At 45.9% G+C, this 16,911-nt stretch overlaps 1 protein-coding gene across 15 annotated transcripts in view; it reads right to left on the reverse strand.

Annotated features, from left to right (window-relative positions):
* Positions 1-14,594, reverse strand: part of FMNL3 (formin like 3) — a 62,523-nt gene extending 47,929 nt beyond the window's left edge. For 13 of the 15 annotated variants that reach the window (XR_012420229.1, XR_012420228.1, XR_012420227.1 and 10 more), the window contains exon 1: positions 14,194-14,594. Coding sequence is in view for 10 of the 15 variants with exons in the window: in XM_074006796.1 (XP_073862897.1) it covers positions 14,194-14,319 (126 nt within the window). In the remaining 5 variants the exon portion in view is untranslated. Of the gene's footprint in view, positions 1-13,252; positions 14,095-14,193 lie in introns of those variants that run through there. The other 2 variants (XM_074006798.1, XM_045365186.3) reach the window with 1 other exon arrangement.
* Between the last annotated feature and the right edge of the window lie 2,317 nt (positions 14,595-16,911).

A 16,911-nucleotide genomic window follows, 5' to 3' on the forward strand; every position in this document is an offset into this window, starting at 1 on the left:
CAATCTGGGAGATGGATAATGAACAAGTAATCAAATAATTGTAAAATGGAAAAAGAATGAATAGGATGCTAACTAAGACAAAGAATAGTAAGTGGGGAAGATTTGAGAGGTGGCATTTTTAAAAACTGAGAGCTAAAGTATAAACTAGAATGAGTCATTTTAATATCCAGGCAAAGGGTATCCCAGGAGAGGAAACAGCTTGTGCAAAGATCCTGAGATAGAAAAGCGTTTGTCCTGAATGAAAGAGGGCTAATGTGGAACTTCATAAACAAGAGGGCAATAAGGTTAAAAAGGTCAGCAGGTGTCAAATGATGCAGTCCTAAGGGTCCGTGTCAGGAGTTTGCATTTTTCCTTTTAGTATAATAGAAAGGGAAGCCATTAAAGGTTTTTAGGTCAGTGAATGATGCTATTTAATTTATATTTTAAATTTGGATGCTTTGTGGAGAATGGATGGGAAGATAGAGATAGGGATAAGAGAGGAAAATGGAAAGCCAGTTGGTTGGCTGCAATATAAGTAAGAGCTGATCTTGGCTTAGACCAGGGCAGTGGCAGTAAAGAGAAAAGGGACAGGCAGATTACATATACATACAGAGATAAACAGTTTTTTTTCTTTTTCACTTTTTTTGAGATAGTCTCACTCTGTCACCCAGGCTGGAGTACAGTGGCGCCATCTCGGCTCATTGCAGCCTCTACCTCCCAGGTTCAAGTGGTTTTCATGCCTCAGCCTCCCCAGTAGCTGGACTACAAGCATGTGCCACTACACCCAGGTAATTTTTTAGCAGAAACAGAGTTTTGTCACGTTGGCCAGGCTGGTCTTGAACTTCTGGGTTCAAGTGATCCACCCGCCTCAGCCTCCCAATCTTGTTTTGTTTTGTTTGAGACGGAGTTTCGCTCTTGTTGCCCAGGCTGGAATGCAATGGCGCAATCTCGGCTCACTGCAACCTCTGCCTCCTGGGTTCAAGCAATTTTCCTGCCTCAGCTTCCAGAGTAGCTGAGATTACAGGCATGCACCACACCTGGCTAATTTTGTGTTTTTAGTAGAGGTGGGGTTTCTCCATGTTAGTCAGGCTGGTCTCAAACTCCCGACCTCAGATGATCCGCCCACCTCCGCCTCCCCAAGTGCTGGGATTACAGGCGTGAGCCACCTACAATCTTATTTTTTTTAAAGACAGGGTCTCATTCAGAGGCCCAGACCAGAGTGCAGTGGCACAATCATGGTTCACTGCAACCTCAAACTCTTGGGCTCAGGCAATCCTCAGGGATTAGACTACAGGAACATGCCACCACACCCAGCTAGTTTTTATTTTTTGTAGAGATAGGGTCTCACTATGTTGCCCAGGCTAGTCTCAAACTCCTGGCCTCAAGTGATCCTCCAGCCTCAGCCTCCAAAGTGCTGGAATTACAAGCATGAGCCACCGTACCCAGCCTATTTTTGGAGATGAAATCAGCAAGACTTACTCATAAAGTGGGTATGGAGAAAGGGAAAGAAAAAATTAAAAATAACTCCCAGGATTTGCCCTGAGTAGGTGAATGGGAGAGCAGTAAATTTAAGCAAGAAATGGACAATCAGGCTCTTCCCCATTCCTTTTTTTACGTTAAACAATGTAGCCCTGAGTATTCCTTACATGCACCTTCCGTCACGTGTAAACTGTTCTGCAGAATGGTTTCCTAAAAGTGAGGTGGGGGAGTTAGAGAACATGTGCATTTTAAATGGATAGACCCTGTAAGATGCCTCCTAAAATGTCTGTACCGAATTACTCTGCCATTAATATTGACCACGGACATTGTTGGTCTTCAAAATTTCACCAGATAATTAGTATATCAGGCCGAGCACGGTGGCTCACGCCTGCAATCCCAGCACTTTGGGAAGCCAAAGCAGGTGGATCACCAGGTCAGGAGTTCCACGACTAGCCTGGCCAAGATGGTGAAACCCCGTCTCTACTAAAAACTACAAAAAAGGCCGGGCACGGTGGCTCAAGCCTGTAATCCCAGCACTTTGGGAGGCCGAGATGGGCGGATCACAAGGTCAGGAGATCGAGACCATCCTGGCTAACACGGTGAAACCCTGTCTCTACTAAAAAATACAAAAAAACTAGCCAGGCGAGGTGGCGGGCGCCTGTAGTCCCAGCTACTCGGGAGGCTGAGGCAGGAGAATGGTGTGGACCCGGGAGGCAGAGCTTGCAGTGAGCTGAGATCCGGACACTGCACTCCAGCCCGGGCGACAGACCGAGACTCCGTCTCAAAAAAAAAAAAAAAACTACAAAAAATTAGCCAGCTGCAGTGGCAGGCACCTGTAATCCCAGCTACTCGAGAGGCTGAGGCAGGAGAATTGCTTGAACCCAGGCAGTAGAAGTTGCAGTGAGCCGAGACTGCGCCATTGCACTCCAGCCTGGGCAACAAGAGTGAAACTCGGTCTCAAAAAAAAAAAAAGTATATCCTCTAAATTTTCATCTCCTTGATTTCCAGTGAAGTTAAAAAAAATTTTCTATTCTTTAACTTTTAATTATATAACTAATACATAAATGAATTATCCTTGCCAAAAAAAAAAAGTAAACATTATAGCTAGGCATGGTAGTACACTCCTGTAGTACCAGCTACTCCAAAGGCTGAGGTGGGAGGGCCCAAGGGTTTGAGTCCAGCTTGGGGAACAAAACAAAACACTGTCTCTAAAAAATATACAAATAAAAATTTCAGATGTAAACATTATAGATAAAGCTAAATTCCTTTTGAATCTGTTCTTCCTATCATGGTTCCTCCCCTACCCCCAAATCCCAGAGGTAACTAACTAGTGTTATCGGTTTTATCTGTACCCTTACAGATTTTTTTATGAATTTAAAATCTATATATAGAAAATAAATGATTAAGCATATTTTAGAAGTTGTTTTTCCAACAGTTCTTTTAGCGTGAATAAAAAAACATAACCAAAAATATTTTCCTTAAGGCCTAAGTGACAATTAAGCTGAGACCATCCCCGCTTAGTTAACCCCTCTGAGTGCTAGCTTCATATTGCCTGTAAAAAAACACTGCAGTGAAATACTGCCTCACAGAGTTGTTGTTAAGTTAAATGAGATAACACATGTTAAAGTACGCAGCATACATTTAACAAATGTTAACTGTCTTTCCTTAATCTCTACAAGTTAAATCCAGGCATTTGGTGAGGACCAGAAACTGAGCCATTCCTGAAGAGATGAGATGAGGGACTCTACCCAGAAAAAAGAGTGTTGTTTTAAAAAAGATTTTTTTTCATAAGTCCCCCAAAAGATGTAAATTTTCCTACAAAGATTCTGTTATGAAATATCCGAGCAGTCAAAAAAGGTACAGGTCATTTTTTTTTTTTTTTTTTTTGTAAGGTAGAAGAGAGGATTTAAGCATTGCTAGAGAAATAAATGTTCCATCCTTCTCCCAGGCACACGCTGGGAAGCCCACTACCCAGATATTCCCCAAGGACCTCAGGCCTGCAGGAAAGAGTTGCTGCTTTAGGCAGGTAGTACCTCCAAACACAGGATATTACCTAACCTTTGGCCGTTACTGCAAGAGGCCACTGGGTTTCTGGGATTTGTCCAAGTATAGTTGTCTCTTGGTATCCGAAGGGGATTGGTTCCAGGACCTCTCTAGAATAACAAAATCCCCAGATGCTCAAGTCTCTGATATAAAATTGTATAGTAATTGCATATAACCTACACACATCCTGCTGTATACTTTAAATCACCTCTAAACTATTTATAATACCCAATACAATTAAGTGCTATGTAAATACAGTTGTCCCTCAGTATACGCGGGGAATTGGTTCCAGGACCCGACCAAATGGCTCCAAGCCTGGTCCTGGAACCAAAATCTGAGCATACTCAAATTCCACAGGCCCCATAGAACCCATTTGTATGCAAAAGTCTGCCCTCCTTATAAGGTTTTCAATTCTTACCACTCAATTCTCATTTGACTGAAAAATCTGTGTATAAGCACACCCACATAATTCAAGGCCTTGTTGTTTAAGGCTCACCTACAGTTGTTATACTCTTTTGTTTACAGAATAATTACAAGAAAAAAAGGCTACATGATCAGTACATGCACAATTTTTTCAAATATCTTCTATCTGAAGTTGGTTGAATCCACAGATACAGAACCCACAGATAAGGAGGGCCAGCTGTACATCCTGTTATCTCCACCTGGATTTTCCCAAAGGTTGAGGGCTAGGGCCCTAGTTCAAAGGGGTAGACCCCACCACAAAGGATCCTTAATCAAAGTTAAATCAAACTGTCCAAGGGCCTGAATATCTCCCTTTGAATGGGAATCACCCAAGTTTCAATAAGCTCTCTTTGTTGGAACCACCAAGAGCGGCATTATTTTATCTGAACCAATAACCAGGGCTCCTTCTTACCAAAGATCAAGAGTACTAACTGTATCAAGGAGTTCCCGCAGTAGAGTTTCCTCATCCAGCTATCACTTCCCATTCCTCCAGGCTGGAAGCCAGGGCTTCCTTAGCAAATCCAAAAATGGGCTTTAAAACTCCCAAAGTACTACATGTGTTCATATATACATGGGAGGGGGAGGGGGAAATAGGGACCACAGGTTTAACTGGATTTCCAAAGGAATCTGTTACCCAAAAGATTCAGAACTACTGTTGAGAGATGTCTCAAACATATTCCCAACTTATAAAAACTTTTACTCTGGCCTGAGTAACTGACCAGGGGGTGAGTGTAGTATGTACACCCCAAACTGCCCCTTGATGAGTTTTACGGTAGAGCCCACAGTACAGAGGAATCAGGTATTAAACTGACAGGCAGAGGCAATAAAAAGAGGTCCACCTCTTTCCTAAAGGTGTGCCAGGAAATCAGAAAACCAAGAAAGCGCGACATACCATGGCTCTGTCTTTCCTTTTACTGCTCTTGAAGCTTCATCCTCAATTGGCACACAGGACAAAAGAGGTACAGATAAGTGGAAGGCAAATCTCAGCAGGGATGCCAACCACATTTTGGGCAGGATCCTTCTTCATTGTGTGGGACTGACCCAAACATGACCCAAACACAGAGGGATGGTTAACAGCCTTGGCCCTCAGGTAGAAAGCCTAGCACTCCCAGTCAGTATGATAATCAAAACATCCTCAAGTGCTTCCAAAAACTCCCTCCTGGGACAATACCTCCCTCAGTTGAAAGCTACTTTAACTTATGGAATTCTGAGAGGAGATAAAGTGGGTAAAGTATATACAATAAATATTTTTAGCACCTTTATAGGTTACAAAGTATGTTCACTATGTTGTCTCCTGTAAGCATCCTCAAAAATCTGTAGGATAGGTATTATCCTCACACATGTCATAAACGATGAAATTGACTCAGAAAAGTTACAGGATTTGCCTAAGGTGCAGCTAAAAAAAAAAAGACTATAAAGCTGGATCAGAACCTAAGTCTTCTGATTCTAAAACCAATGGTCTACTGCTTCCTTCCAGAACAAAATTTTTTTTAAGATTTCATGGGAAACACTAGGGGGATCTATTGACTGGCTTCCCAGCTTCTGTGCAAAAACAAGAGCAGAAACTGCTCTAAGCTGTAGGTAGTTCTTAAAACCAAATATCCATCTCCTAAAGTACCCAACGATCAGGCAACTTTCTTAGGCACCGAACAATTAAAAGAGGACTATGATATTCTCCATTCTGAATTTGAGTAGAAATGAGCAAACAGGGGAGAAAGAAAGTACATATCTTCCCTGTTATTGTGTATAAGGGACCCAGAGGTAAGATCACCAGCCCCAACTCCAGCTTTGGCCGTAACTCTGGGTGAGGGTGGGAAGGTGGTAAAAGAGATGGGGGTGGGGTATGAGGATAAGAATTAAACCATCACTAATATATAAGAGCCTAAACTTGTCCTCTACTGGCAAAATCTGCCATGTAAATAATTCTGCTAGCCCCTCGTGGTTCTGGACATTATTGAGAACATCTTTGAAGGACCTCAAAATACTTTATAAACTAATTAGAGTATGCGTAATAGTAAAGCTGAAGGAGGGGAGATACTGCACCCCACCCAAAAACAAAAAACAAAACAAAACACCCTATCCATGCCCTCCCCTACCCAACACACAAACCCCAACCCACAACTTTGTTGTGAGGTGATGGAAGACAGAAAGGGTAAGAGAACCTGGAAAGAGGAAGATTCTAAAAGAGGAAAAGAGAGGGGGAGAAGAAAGTGGGAGGCAAAGACAACAAGAGTATCTCCAGGACACAGAGGGAGCTTGACACTTCTACACCTTTCTTGGGGGACTGACTCACTCTCCATGTGGAACGAAAACAAGATACAAAGACATAACTTTGCCCAGAGAGGCAAAAGAGAGAGACTGGAAATGGAATGCAGGAATTCCAGCTGCCCAGCTCAGTTCTATTCTGGAATCCACTTCACTTCTTCATGAATGACAACCTTAAATCCCTGAAGTTCTCACCTGCTGCTATTCAGAAGTACCCAGCAAGAAGGAGGAGAGGGGGAGCCTGTGTGCTGACAGGACCCTCCCCTACTCTATCTTCAAAGTAAAAGGTCCTCCCCGTTCTTTAAAGTCATTTCCGAACCGCGATGAACCCCCAGCCTTTCCCTGGCACTGCTATTGCTCGGCTCAGACGTGGGAGAAATGTTTCCCCAGAATGGAAGTGAATGGTCTGGCAGACCAGATGACACGCTGACTTCAGGCAGCCAGCACTGCTGTCCCATGGGCTTACTACAGTCACTTCTGGGGCACATACTTTGATGCTGACCACAGAACCAGGACCCTGGCTCTGCCCAGCCTCCCCAAGCAACCTCAGGGGCAGAGGAGGATCTGTGGTCTCATTTCCTCCCCACTTTGGCTTCTTTTTTCACTTCACTGAAGATTAGTTATTTCCACCAAGACCAGTTCCTGTTCTCACCAGCTGTAGCAGTTGTTTCCCCACAGACAGAATTATGAAGCACTGGTGTGGCTGCCACCTGGACTGTCCCAGCTGCAGAACACAGACCCAGTGAGTCCTGAGAAAGGGCTTTTTTATCCTAAAGTAGCAGGAAGAAAATAAGGGGCAGGAAGCAATTCTAAGAACTCCACAGTGGATACACTGGTGTCCATTTTATTATTTTAACTTTACATAATAGTTACAATGGTTTCATATGTGAAAAATATTTTATAATGAAAAAGCATAGGAAATGTATGCATTTATTACATTGACATATGTATATAATAAATCTCCAACAGAGAGCAAAGAGCGCAAATAAAAGATGGCCAAAACACTTGCAATGAACTGTTCAAAGAACTGCAAAGTAAAACAAGATACCATGTCTAATTAATCAAACTGGCAAAGGCTTTAAAAACATTAATCCACTCAGTAATGGTTGGCTTACAGAGAAAGGTAGACACACATATACTAAGAGTGGAAAAGGTAACTGATAAAACTTTTTCAGAAGATATGTCTCAAAGGCCTTTAAAAACCATATACCCTTTGGCCCAATAATTCCACTTCTAGCAATTTATCCTAAAGAAATAATCAGAGATGGACACAAATATTTATGCACAGGATGTTCAACACAGCATTATTTGTAACAGCAAAAAAAAAAAAAAAAAAAAAAAAGATTTTAAAAGGGTAAGATAGGCTGCACACAGAGGCTCATGCCTATAATCTCAAAACTTTGGGAGGCCGAGGCTGGTGGATCGCATGAGGTCAGGAGTTCAAGATCAGCCTGGCCAACATGGCAAAACCCTGTCTCTACTAAAAATACAAAAAATAGCCAGGTGTGGTGGCACGTACCTGTAATCCCAATTACTCAGGAAGTTCAGGCAGAACTGCTTGAACCCAGGAGGCAGAGGTTGCAGTAAGCCAAGATTGCACCACTACACTCCAACCTGGGTGACAGAGCAAGACTCCATCTCAAAAAAAGAAAAAAAAAAAGCAACATAAGGCAGTGATAAAATATTACAGAGTACTATGCAGTAATGAAATCATGATACTGGGCCGGGCACAGTGGCTCATGCCTGTAATCCCAGCACTTTGGGAGGCCAAAGTGGGTAGATCTAAGGTCAGGAGTTTGAGACCAGCCTGGCCAACATGGTGAAACCCCATCTCTACTAAAAATACAAAAAAATTACCCAGGCATGGTGGTGGGCATCTGTAATCCCAGCTACTTGGGAAGCTGAAGCAGGAGAATTGCTTGAACCCAGGAGGCGGAGGTTGCAGTGAGCCGAGATCGGGCCATTGCACTCCAGCCTGAGCAACAGAGTGAGACTCCATCTCAAAAAAACAAACAAACAAACAAACAAAAAAACATGATACTGAAGAATATGTAAGCAAATGAGAAAATGCTTAAAATAGTCAATGAAAAAATCAGTTTACAAAACAATATACACAGTATGGTCCCAATTGTTAAAAAATATATATACATGTACATCAAAGTATTAGTAGTAGATGGTGAGATTACAGGTTTTATTGTCTTCTTTATACTTTTCAGTAAGTTCCAATTTTACCTATTAAACATGTATTATTTTCATAATCAGGAGAAAAGAAGCTATTCTCAATCCTCTTCCATCCTTTTAAAAACACTTTCATACATTATTCCCTCTTTTAAAAACTATTTGGAAATAAAAACCATTATATCCTACAATCTAGCAAGTTTTGAGTTTCTATCCCAAGGAAAACTCTAAATATTGAAAACACTTTGTATGCCAAGATGTTCATCACAGCATTGTTTATGATGGCAAACAGAAGCAAAAAACCTAAATGTCTAAGAAAAGGTGTATAGGTAAGCAAACAAAGGTACATTCACTTGATGGACCATCATACAAGCATTTAAATGTTTACAGGCCAGGCTCGGTGGCTCTTGCCTGTAATCCCAGCACTTTGGGAGGCCGAGGTGGGCAGATCACCTGAGGTCAGGAGTTTGAGACCAGCCTGGCCAACATGGTGAAACCCCGTCTCTACTAAAAATACAAAAATTAGCCAGTCGTGGTGGCAGGTGCCTGGAATCCCACCTACTTGGGAGGCTGAGGCAGAAGAATCGCTTGAACCCAGGAGGCAGAGGTTGCTGTAAGCAGAGATAGTACCACTGCACTCCAGCCTGGGTGACAGAGTAAGACTATCTCAAAAACAAAACAAAACAAAACACATACAATTACTAACCTGGGAAAACTAATGAAATAACAAAAGCAAAAAACAAACAAACAAACAAACAGGATAAAAAACATATATACCGGCAGGGCATGGTGGCTCATGCCTAAAATCCCAATACTTTGGGTGACTGAGGTGGGAGAATCACTTAAGTCTAGGAGTTTGAAACCAATGTGGGCAACAAAGCAAGACCCCATCTCTACAAAAAATGAAAAAATTAGCCAGGCATGGTGGTGCATGCCTGTGGTCCAGCTACTCAGGAGGCTGAGGCAGGAGGCTTGCTCGAGTCTGGGAGTTCAAAGCTGCAGTGAGGCGCAGTGAGCCGTGATCATGTCACTACACTCCACCATGGGTGACAGAGCGAGACTCTGTCTTAAATAAATAAATCAAGTATCAAAACATTGTATAAAACTCTATGCAGAGAAAAAAATATAAAGGTTTTAAAGCACATCAGCTGCATTTGGTAAATGAACTAAGAAAATATTTGCATTTGGTAAAGAAACTAGAGAAAATATGGATGTTTTTCTTTAACCTAAATCTTTAGTCTTTTCTTCTTTCTGAATTGTCCCATACTTTCTTTAGAGAATAAGTATTACTTTAAGAGGAAAAAAACAAAAAATGCTGAATCTCCCTCTGGGCAATGAAAACATTCCCAAATGACAGAGTCCACTCTATCAGTCCCTTCCCAACATGCAGGCTTCCCCCAGACTAAAGCAGGGTCATATCAGGAGGTCAAGGGAACAAGACTCCTCTCTGTGGCCTAGGGTCTTCTCTGTGGGGTCTCTGAACAAGAAGAAGGTTCCTCTGACCAGCTGCTGTCAAAGGCCCTTTCCCCGCCCCCTCCCAAGTTCTATTCCAGCCTGAACTAATTCACCACAATCCTGAGGGCTGGGAAAAAAATTTCCACCATGGCGATTTGGAACCTGATATTTAGTCCGTTTTTCCCAGCCCCTTTCTGTGTCAAAGGAGGCCCCTCAAAGCCTCTTAGACAACTAGCACCCAGGCCAACTTAGCTCCCACATCAATGCTACATTTACAGAAAAACCCCCAAGTTGTCAGTCATCACCAGGGAAATGTGAGAGGAGGAACTGCAGCAGGGATAGCCCCTGTCACACAACCCTACCCTCATGCCCTGAAAGCCTCCTCCTGAGGGATATGCAGGGCTTTTTCTGGCATCAGAACTTTGAGACTCCATTTCAAATCTGTACTAAATCAACAAAGAGAAAAATCAGAGTACAATCACAACAAAGACAGAGAGCTATCCTTTCAAAGACCTTAGAGCCCTCTGCCTCCTTTCTCTAGGGAAAATCCAGTACTGGCCAGAATACTAGCTTCTGAGCAACTGAGTTTGGGTAGTAATCTAGTTTGGACCAAAACACAGACTTGGACTGTATCAGACCAGAGATTGGCTCTCATTCTGGTATTCATAAAGATGAACTCCATTAATTGCCCCAACCCCAAACTTCTCAATACCCAACAGAATGGGAAGTGCTGCTCAGATAGGGGGTAAGGAAGGATGCCAAGAAGCAGTGTAACACAGCAGCTTCACAACCTTTTTCACATCGAGGCACACCTAGAAAATAATACTGTTTGTACAGTACATGGGGTAGAAGCTGATCCCATCCAGAGGGAACTGACTGGGAACTTTAGCTGCCCCTAGGAATAAGGGGAAATCAGTATCCCAGCACACCTGTGACCCATCTGCAACACACCAGTAGGGAAGCCCTGAATTAAGGCACTGGGCTGGGTTAGGATTCTTGGAATCAATGTCCTCATCAAATCTTCTCATAGCCGTCATCTCAAGCTCTTCAACTTGGGCTGACAGATCATATGTCTGGAACAGAAAGCTGGGAGCCTGTGGTCTTGACTCAGCACTGATACAACTTCCCCAGCGGAGGATACTCTTCAGGGGGTTTTCCACAGACACACTGGGGCTGAGGAAGCCCTCCAGCTTACAGCAGCAGCCATATTCTGAGACTGGATATACACAACAGGGTAATTGGTTTTATCAGATTTTTAAACTTTAAAACCCCTTTTTGGGAACACAAGTGATCTCAGATCTGAGTCACTGCTGAGACGTACAAACTTAAAAGCTACCCATTTACTAAGCATATAGTAGATGCCAGACTCTGCTAAGTATTTGACTTCCAATTTCATTAAATCCACACAACAACCTCATGTGGCAAATGCTATTATTATCCCCATGTATAAGAGGAGACTGGGACTCAGATTAAGTAGCTTGCTTGAGGTCAAACACTCTTCTAACCGAAGACTATGGATGAAACAGTATTTGAATCCACTCTGATTTGAAAGTCCGTATGCTTAACCAGGACACCACTATGTCACCTCAACAAACCTCCCAAATAGCTTTTTAAAAAAACCAAACCAGTTATAATGAAGCTGACAATCCGGGAAAGAAAAAGGTGATAAAGGAACAACTTATCTGACTGTTTCAAGCCAACAACAAAAATAAGCTAATCTGGCCAGGCACCGTGGCTCATGCCTGTAATCCCAGCACTTTGGGAGGCCAAGGCGGGTGGATCGCCTGAGGTCAGGAGTTTGAGACCAGCCTGGCCAACATAGCAAAACCCCATCTCTACTAAAAATACAAAAATTAGCCAGGCATAGTGGCACGCGCCTGTAATCTCAGCTACTGGGGAGGCTGAAGCAGAATTGCTTGAACCTGGGAGGCGGAGTTTGCAGTGAGCTGAGATCGTGCTGCTGCACTCCAGCCTGGGTGACAGAGTCAGACTCCATCTCAAAAAAAAAAAAAAAAAAAAAAAGCTAATCTATATTGAGTACTTACTGAGTACTTACTACATTGAGCACCTTATATACAGGGGCTCACCTAATTCTCACAATCTCACCAGAACAAGATTACCTCCACTTTACAGATGAAGAAAAAGTCTAGGCTCAGAGAAGTTAAGATACTTGCTAAGCCAGAGTCCTTGCTTTTTCAACTACACTATGCTTCTCCTGACTGTTCAGGAAATACATTTGAGCCTGTACCTGGGTCAAACATCTAACTCACAGTCAGTACTATTCCCAAAGCATGGTAGAAAAGGTACCTTTCAGAACAGTGGACACAGGGACACTTAAGGGCCCCCAGAGAAGAACTCAAATCCCCAAGAAGGGATAATTTCCCTGTATTGGAAAACTGAAGTGAAATCTCATCTCCTGAGACAACTAACTAGCTCTGGCCTGCCCTGTTCCAACCCTTCATCAGCAGCAGCTCAGGCACACAAAAACAAGACCAAAATAAAAGGCACGAGAAAACAAATCAAAATTTTATACAGAAAAGCAGGCAGGCAAGTGGGTGGTCCAGTCCCCCGTTTGACCTGGGTTCTCCTGGTGCTCTGGTTAACTAGGACACCACGTGCATTTTGTGAATATTAAGCCATTCGTTTGCTAACTAAACAAATTGGTCAACCAAGGGCCAATGAGAACATGATGGATTCTGGTTCTGAGCTCTCACAAAAAATGGCTTGGCAGTGCCTACCTAAGGCAGCCTTCCACCCAATCCACCTCACCCCATCCCTTTCTCCCCAATTTCTATAGCTAACTTGTGTCAGCTTGCTGGGGGTTTTCACACCCCCACTGGAGTGCAGATCCCCTCCCACTCTTTTCCCCAACAGTTGGGCTCTTGTTCTCAAGGCCACTAAGTCCGTCTCTTCCTCAGCCTGTGAGATGGTCACAGCACATTGGTAATCACTGACTCACCCGATCCCCCTGAGGAGGCTGGGGGAAATGCAGAGGGCCACAGGATGTATGGCCCACATCCCTTTGGCCCTTTGCAGAGCTGGCAGGCAGAGAGGTGCCAGCGACACCACTTCCCCTTGGAACACTGTAGACCCTCTTTGAGCCAGCTCTGGTACCAGTGGGCTGATGTCAGGCTCTCTACCCTCGAAGAGGCCAAGATCTCTAGACAGCTCCACTGTTGCCAATAGATCTAATCTCCTTATTCCAAGGCAGATGAAATCCAATAAGGCTGCTAAGTCCACAACTTATCCCTCCTCACGGGCAGAGGCAAAGGCAAAGTCGGCCCTTCAGGCCATACCAACAATAACGCCAGAATTATTACTGCTTCTCAGATAACTATTTGGGGAACTGAGAACTATTTCCCCAAGTTTCTCAAAGATTAACCCGGTTTACCAATGTTTTTGCTCTGCAAAACTTCATTTTCAGCGGCAACATTTTCTCTGGCTTCTTCCCAGTGATACCAGCTCAGAACCTCTCGCTTCATAGAGCCACTGACATCAATGTCCAATTCCCATACCAAAGAAGAATCCCAAAGTCAGCTCTAAAAATCCATTTACACAGACCGTTTGAAATCTACAGAAAGACTAAAAAGCACAGGCTAAACAACACAAACCAGTCACGGTGGCTTAACATGAAAAGGGGGGGAGGAGGCGGGATGGTTTGTGTATTGTTTCACTTGGAAAAATACCCCAGTGAAATGGTTTATCCACATGTTCAGCCTTTTAGGCAAATCCACTATAACTTAGCAGGATGCCTGCAGGCCGTTCTGAAAATAAGCAGAATGGCACACTCCTTATTCCACCCCTTCAGGAGCTGCCAGCCCCTTCCCTATCCCCCTCTCCCCCCAAACATCTGGTCTGGGCTGGGAGCGGGACCCACTCCCTGGGAAGCCTCCATGTTCGCAGGAGAGGCGGTGTCCTCACTCAGGGAAGCCTGCTAAGAACCCGGCCGCGCTTCTGAATTCCCCCCACCGTGAGAGGCTCCTGGCTGAGAATGCTAGGGACAGGGAGCCTGGCGAGGAAGCAGGGAGACTGCAGAAGGGCAGCAGAAGGGGGAGGAAGAAGGAGGGAGAAGCCTGGTTCCCAGGACGGTCCCGAGCTGGGGACTTCTCCTAAGCGTCCAGCGGTGGAGGCGTCGGTCCCGAGATCCCCCACGGGACTGTCCGGGCCGGCCAGCAGCTGCTCAGAGGTTCCTGGGAAGAAACTGGAGGCTGAGATCCGTCCGGGACCCCGACTGAAAGGGTGGGCGGGACGGGGGCTCAGGACAAAGTCCCAGCTCGGGCGTCGGGACCTGAGGGGCGGTAGGCGGGGGAAGGGGCTGGGCTCAGCTCTCACCAGCACCAGGGCGAACCTTTCCTCCAGCTCACAGGGCTCAGGCATCGGCATCTTGCCGGGCGGCAGCAGCAAAGGGACAGAGGGCGGCTCTCCCGGGCCCCCCTCGGCGCTCTCCAGGTTGCCCATCGCTGCGGGGCCCCCTCAGGGGCCTCGGCCCCCCACCTCCACGCCCCGGAGCTTTCGGCTCTGCGGCTCCGACCAGGCTCCTCCTTCAGCGCCGGCTCCCCTAGTCCCGACTCCTCGGCCCCGTCGGGGTCGCCGGTGGTTCCCTGGAGTCCCTCAGGAGGCGGCGCGCGGCGAGGGCGAAGGCAGCGTAGCGGACAGCCGCACCGAAGCGAGGGGGACGGAGGCAGCCGGCTCTTGCTCACACCCGCCGCCTCGCCGCGCTCGGCTAGCCGCCCGGGCGCTGCCCCTCCCCGCCCCCCGCGCTCTTTCCCTTCCCCCCCACCCAACGTCGCTTCCTCCCACCCACTCCCGGCCGGGACTCGGGCTTCCCCCGCGAGCGCCGACTGCAGCCAGCCCGCCGCGCGCCCCATTCATGCAGGCCCCGCCTCCCTCCCAGAGGCCTCCCAGGCGACCCGGCCCGACCCGCCTGCGCCCGATTGACGGCCGCTTCTGCCAATCACAGGTCCTCCCGCCCTTGACGGCCTCGTGCAGGGCGCCGAGCGCTCCCTGGCGGCCTCAGCCGGGATCGAATCACCGCGGTTCCCAGAGGTTCCCAGAGGCGCTGGCCTGGACACCCCGGGAATGGGCCGTACCTTTTCACAAGGAACTCATGATGTATACAAGTAAGTAAAATATTATACAAGGCATGGCGTACAAAACTACAAGGGAAGTAGAAACAAGCAGGATACTCAGAAGAGGGAGAGAGACAGTATCCGTTAAGAGTCGGGGTGAGGGGCCGGGCGCGGTGGCTCAAGCCTGTAATCCCAGCACTTTGGGAGGCCGAGACGGGCGGATCACGAGGTCAGGAGATCGAGACCATCCTGGCTAACACGGTGACCCCGTCTCTACTTAAAAAATACAAAAAACTAGCCAGGCGAGGTGGCGGCGCCTGTAGTCCCAGCTACTCGGGAGGCTGAGGCAGAAGAGTGGCGTAAACTCGGGAGGCGGAGCTTGCAGTGAGCTGAGATCCGGCCACGGCACTCCAGCCTTGGCTACAGAGCGAGACTCCGTCTCAAAAAAAAAAAAAAAAAAAAAGAGTCGGGGTGAGGGAGATCATGGTTGGACCAGGCATTGAGGGATGAGGAAGCCCTTGCCCGACAGAGGCAAGGGAAAAGACATTTAGGAGGAGAGGAGCTTAACCATGGTCACAGGCTTATCTGGCTGCGTGTGAAAATGGAGAGGCGGGAGAAGAACGCTGTTCTGGGCTCAGTCGGCGGGTGGGTCGTTGATGATGCGGTGGACATTTGTTGTCTAGCCGCCATCTTCTTCCAGTGATAGCATCCCCTTTTCTTTTAGGAAACCACCTCTCCCCTCTTCTCAGTCTAAATGGAGCTGAACTTTATCCCCGGTTCCGAAGGGCCCCAAGACCCAGGCCCAGTCAGTTACAACATTTTCCTCCTCTACTCTTAGACACTGTTTTAGGGATTGTCACTTGACCCAAACCCAGACAATATGATATATCCAAGGCTTTCTCTGTAACAATCAGGAAAGAGGCACTCACTCTCTCTCCGTTTAGGCTGCAAAATTGTTAGAATGTAAACCTGCAGCCGCTGGTGGTCTCTTATCATCACCTGTAACACATCAAGCCTGCTTGAGAATGAAGCCAATGCAGAGGAAAGGCTACGAGACAGAAGAAAATTCTAATGACATGCCAAAAACCTGGATCTAACCATGCCTGAAGTTATCACCTAGATTTTTCATTGATTTATTCAACAAACATTTATTTGAAAAAGCTTATTCTATGCCAGATACTATTCTGGGCATTGAAGATACATCTGCAAACAGCATATACATTGTGTCTTCTTAGAATTCACAATCTGTGTAGAAGGAAAGATAGACAATAAACTAGATGAGTAAAATGTATAGATGTTAGTGATCAGTGGTATTAAAAATAAAACTGAAAGGGGATAGAGATGGAAGAGGCATTAAGATTTTAAATAGAGTTGCTTACTTGGGAGGCTGAGGCAGGAGGGTCAATTGAACCTAGGAGGTTGAGGCTGTAGTGAGCCATGTTCATGCCACTCCACTCTAGCCTGGGTGACAGGGTGACTCTGTCTCAATAAATAAGTAAATAAAGCTGCTGCTTGTCACAGGCATGATGGCTTCCAGGTTAGTTTTCAGAGCTGGAGTGCCAGCCACATAGGCCTGAGGGCTTACAGTCCCAATGGGGTGGTTGCAGCATGCTTCATGGCATCTGGAGGTGGTGTTCCTACTGATGACGAGCAGATGACTGGGCTGGAGAGGGAGGTCATGATAGCCATGTATGAGACTGGACCCATACAATATACTACCCCAAAAGGCAGCTTCAGGCACCAGGGAATACCCTAACAGCTCCCTCCATCACCAAGAGAATAGCGAGCTGCATCTGTGAAGAGGACAACAGTGCTGTCAACTGGTTCTGGCTGCACAAAGGCGAGACCCAGCGATGCTCTAAGTGTGAACCCATTACAAGCTGATGCCCCACCAGTTGGCCCAGTGAGCCCTGGCAGTAATTGCTCAAAAATGTGCTGTAAAGTATCTTCTCTCCAATAAAGACTAGCCATTGCATTGGCT

The sequence above is a fragment of the Macaca fascicularis genome, chromosome 11 (assembly GCF_037993035.2).
Source record: "Macaca fascicularis isolate 582-1 chromosome 11, T2T-MFA8v1.1".
Lineage (NCBI taxonomy): Eukaryota > Metazoa > Chordata > Mammalia > Primates > Cercopithecidae > Macaca > Macaca fascicularis.